Source organism: Wasmannia auropunctata, unplaced genomic scaffold, assembly GCF_000956235.1.
Source record: "Wasmannia auropunctata unplaced genomic scaffold, wasmannia.A_1.0 LD334193.1, whole genome shotgun sequence".
Classification (NCBI taxonomy): Eukaryota; Metazoa; Arthropoda; class Insecta; order Hymenoptera; family Formicidae; genus Wasmannia; species Wasmannia auropunctata.
The window spans coordinates 110,923-113,361 of NW_012028697.1; the positions used below are offsets into that span (position 1 = coordinate 110,923).

Here is a 2,439-nt window from a genome sequence, read left to right on the forward strand (position 1 = left end):
ATATGACCATCCGACGCCATTAGAATTCCGAAACCGACTACGTTTGTACATATTGGGAAAAAATAGCACTGACGTGTTTACAGAAGGTGCTAACACTGAAAATCATGACTCTACCGAATTGTGCTTAACCAATTGTGACATTCTTGATGAACTTACACCTGAAAGCAATGCCACGTTGGAAAATGATATAGAATTCAATGATCTCTTTCAAGTCATTGAAAATGAACACAGTGAGTATAACAATGAACGAAATAATAAAATAACAAGTAATAAAACAAAAAATAACAATAATAATAACAAAATAAATAAACAAAATAATTATTAAATGTAATAAATTAATATTAAAACTTAAAACTTTTTAAATTAAATCTGTATATAAAACAAGTTTATATTACTTTTATTTTTATAGAAAGTTAGATTAAATTTATTGTTTTTAAATATTAATGTCATTATTAAGAGTACATTCTAATAAAGTAATGCATTATTTTCCAACATTAATTATAATAATTATCCTTATCCTTATCCTCATCCTTATTTAATATTTTTCGTCAGATATTTCTTTTTATAAATCAACAAGTGACGAAATAAACGAAGAAGTCAACCTTTTTCAAGTCAATGAAAATGATTTATACTCACACAGTGAGTACTCACACGAATTAAATGAACAAAATGAGTACGAACAAAATGAAAGAAGTAGTAAGTTTAAAGTATAATGAATTATCCTCATCTTTATCCTTTTAAGATTAAATTTATTATTTTTAAACATTAATGTCATTATTAAGAGCATTCTAAGTATTCCTTATCTTAATTTAATATGAATTATCCTCAGGGGATCCTATCTTAAAAAAGTCGTTTCCGTTACTCATAATATTGATAATTATATATTAAATAATGATTATCTTATTTATAATTATATATTAAATGTAATAAATATTAAAACTTGAAACTCTTTAAACTAATCTGTATACAGAGCAAATTTCCTTTATATTACTTTTATTTTTATAAAAAGTTAGATTAAATTTATTGTTTTTAAACATTAATGTCATTATTAAGAGTGCATTCTAATAAAGTAACGCGTTATTTCCCAACCTAATTAATTATAGTAATTATCCTTATCCTTATATGATCCTCATCCTTATCCTCAGATATTTCTTTTTACAAACCAACAAGTGATGAAATAAACCTTCTCGAAGAAGTCGAACAATTTACGGAAGCAATAGATGTAATTGAAAAAGAAGGAATGGTTTACATCGCTGGATACGTTGCTCATCGATTCAAACACAAGTATGATTTAGGGCAGCGTACTCAGTTCGTAACCGACCCCAAATACAGTTGGATCCACGCCGTTTCTAGAGGAGGATGTATGTACCCTTCCGATGATTTAATTAAAGTTACGGAACTAATGAACGTTAATTTTGAAGAATATCATGGGCCCTCTGGATTGAGAAAAGAACCATTTATTTTTACTACAATTACTGATTTGACAATAAAAAAAATGGACCATTTTCTCCAAAAGAAGATTTCAAGAGAAGTGGTAGCATGTCTTGTAAGAACGAGAACATATATTAGTCTTAAAGAATATAATAAAAATGTTAAAGATTCAAATAAAAAAAGTAAACAACAAAAAAAAATATTTAAATTAACAAATAAAAAATAATGTATCTGTACATTTATTGTTAATTTTATTAATAAACATATTTTAATTTGAAAATTAATATTAATTTGCCTAACTCGCATTTTTTTAGTATATTATTTAATAATAGAAATAGTAAAGTAAAAATAAAAAGAATTATTATAAAATTACAAATATTTATTATACGTGAAAGTAAGTTGAATTAAGTAAGTAAGGTTGAGTAGTTAAAGTAAGTTGAATTACCGCCAAAAAATGGATGAATAAAAGCTCTTATTGGCTGTAGCAATAAATATGCGCAAGAGCACACCATGTCTACTTGCATCATGAGTCAAAGTATCACCGATAACAACCGTAACTAAGAGGACGATCCTCTCTTGTCTGCTTCCGCGATCGATACCGGTCGACGCGGGAATCTCGCCGATACACGGGTGCAATACCACGGGCGCAACAATATATTGACGTAAAAGAAACAACGACATTTAAAAATTTTTTTAATATGCAAATAATAAGTATGAAATAAAAAAAGAACAAGAACTAATTTAATGGTTATACAATGTAGTTTAACTAATTCATTTAATAAAGAACGCGTTAATAGTTAGCAATCTGATTTGTTTTCTTAGAATGCGTCGATTTTTATATTCATTTATATTTATTGATAACTTCATTTTATCACTATTTTCCTTCCAATAAAAAACAAAAAAACTTAAATGACGCAAAGTTTGACGAATATTTCGTGTAACAGAAAATTGGTATGCATGTAAGCGCGGTTATCCGAAAGCATGATACTATCGGCTTGTAACTCGGAA

At 27.1% G+C, this 2,439-nt stretch overlaps 1 protein-coding gene across 1 annotated transcript in view; it reads left to right on the forward strand.

Annotated features, from left to right (window-relative positions):
- LOC105459423 overlaps positions 1–1,361 on the forward strand; it is a gene marked incomplete at its 3' end in the record, with an annotated part of 7,163 nt that extends 5,802 nt beyond the window's left edge. The window contains exons 6-7 of the mRNA XM_011705424.1: positions 84–230; positions 1,146–1,361. Coding sequence (XP_011703726.1) covers positions 84–230; positions 1,146–1,361 — 363 coding nt within the window. The remainder of the gene's footprint in view (positions 1–83; positions 231–1,145) is intronic.
- Between the last annotated feature and the right edge of the window lie 1,078 nt (positions 1,362–2,439).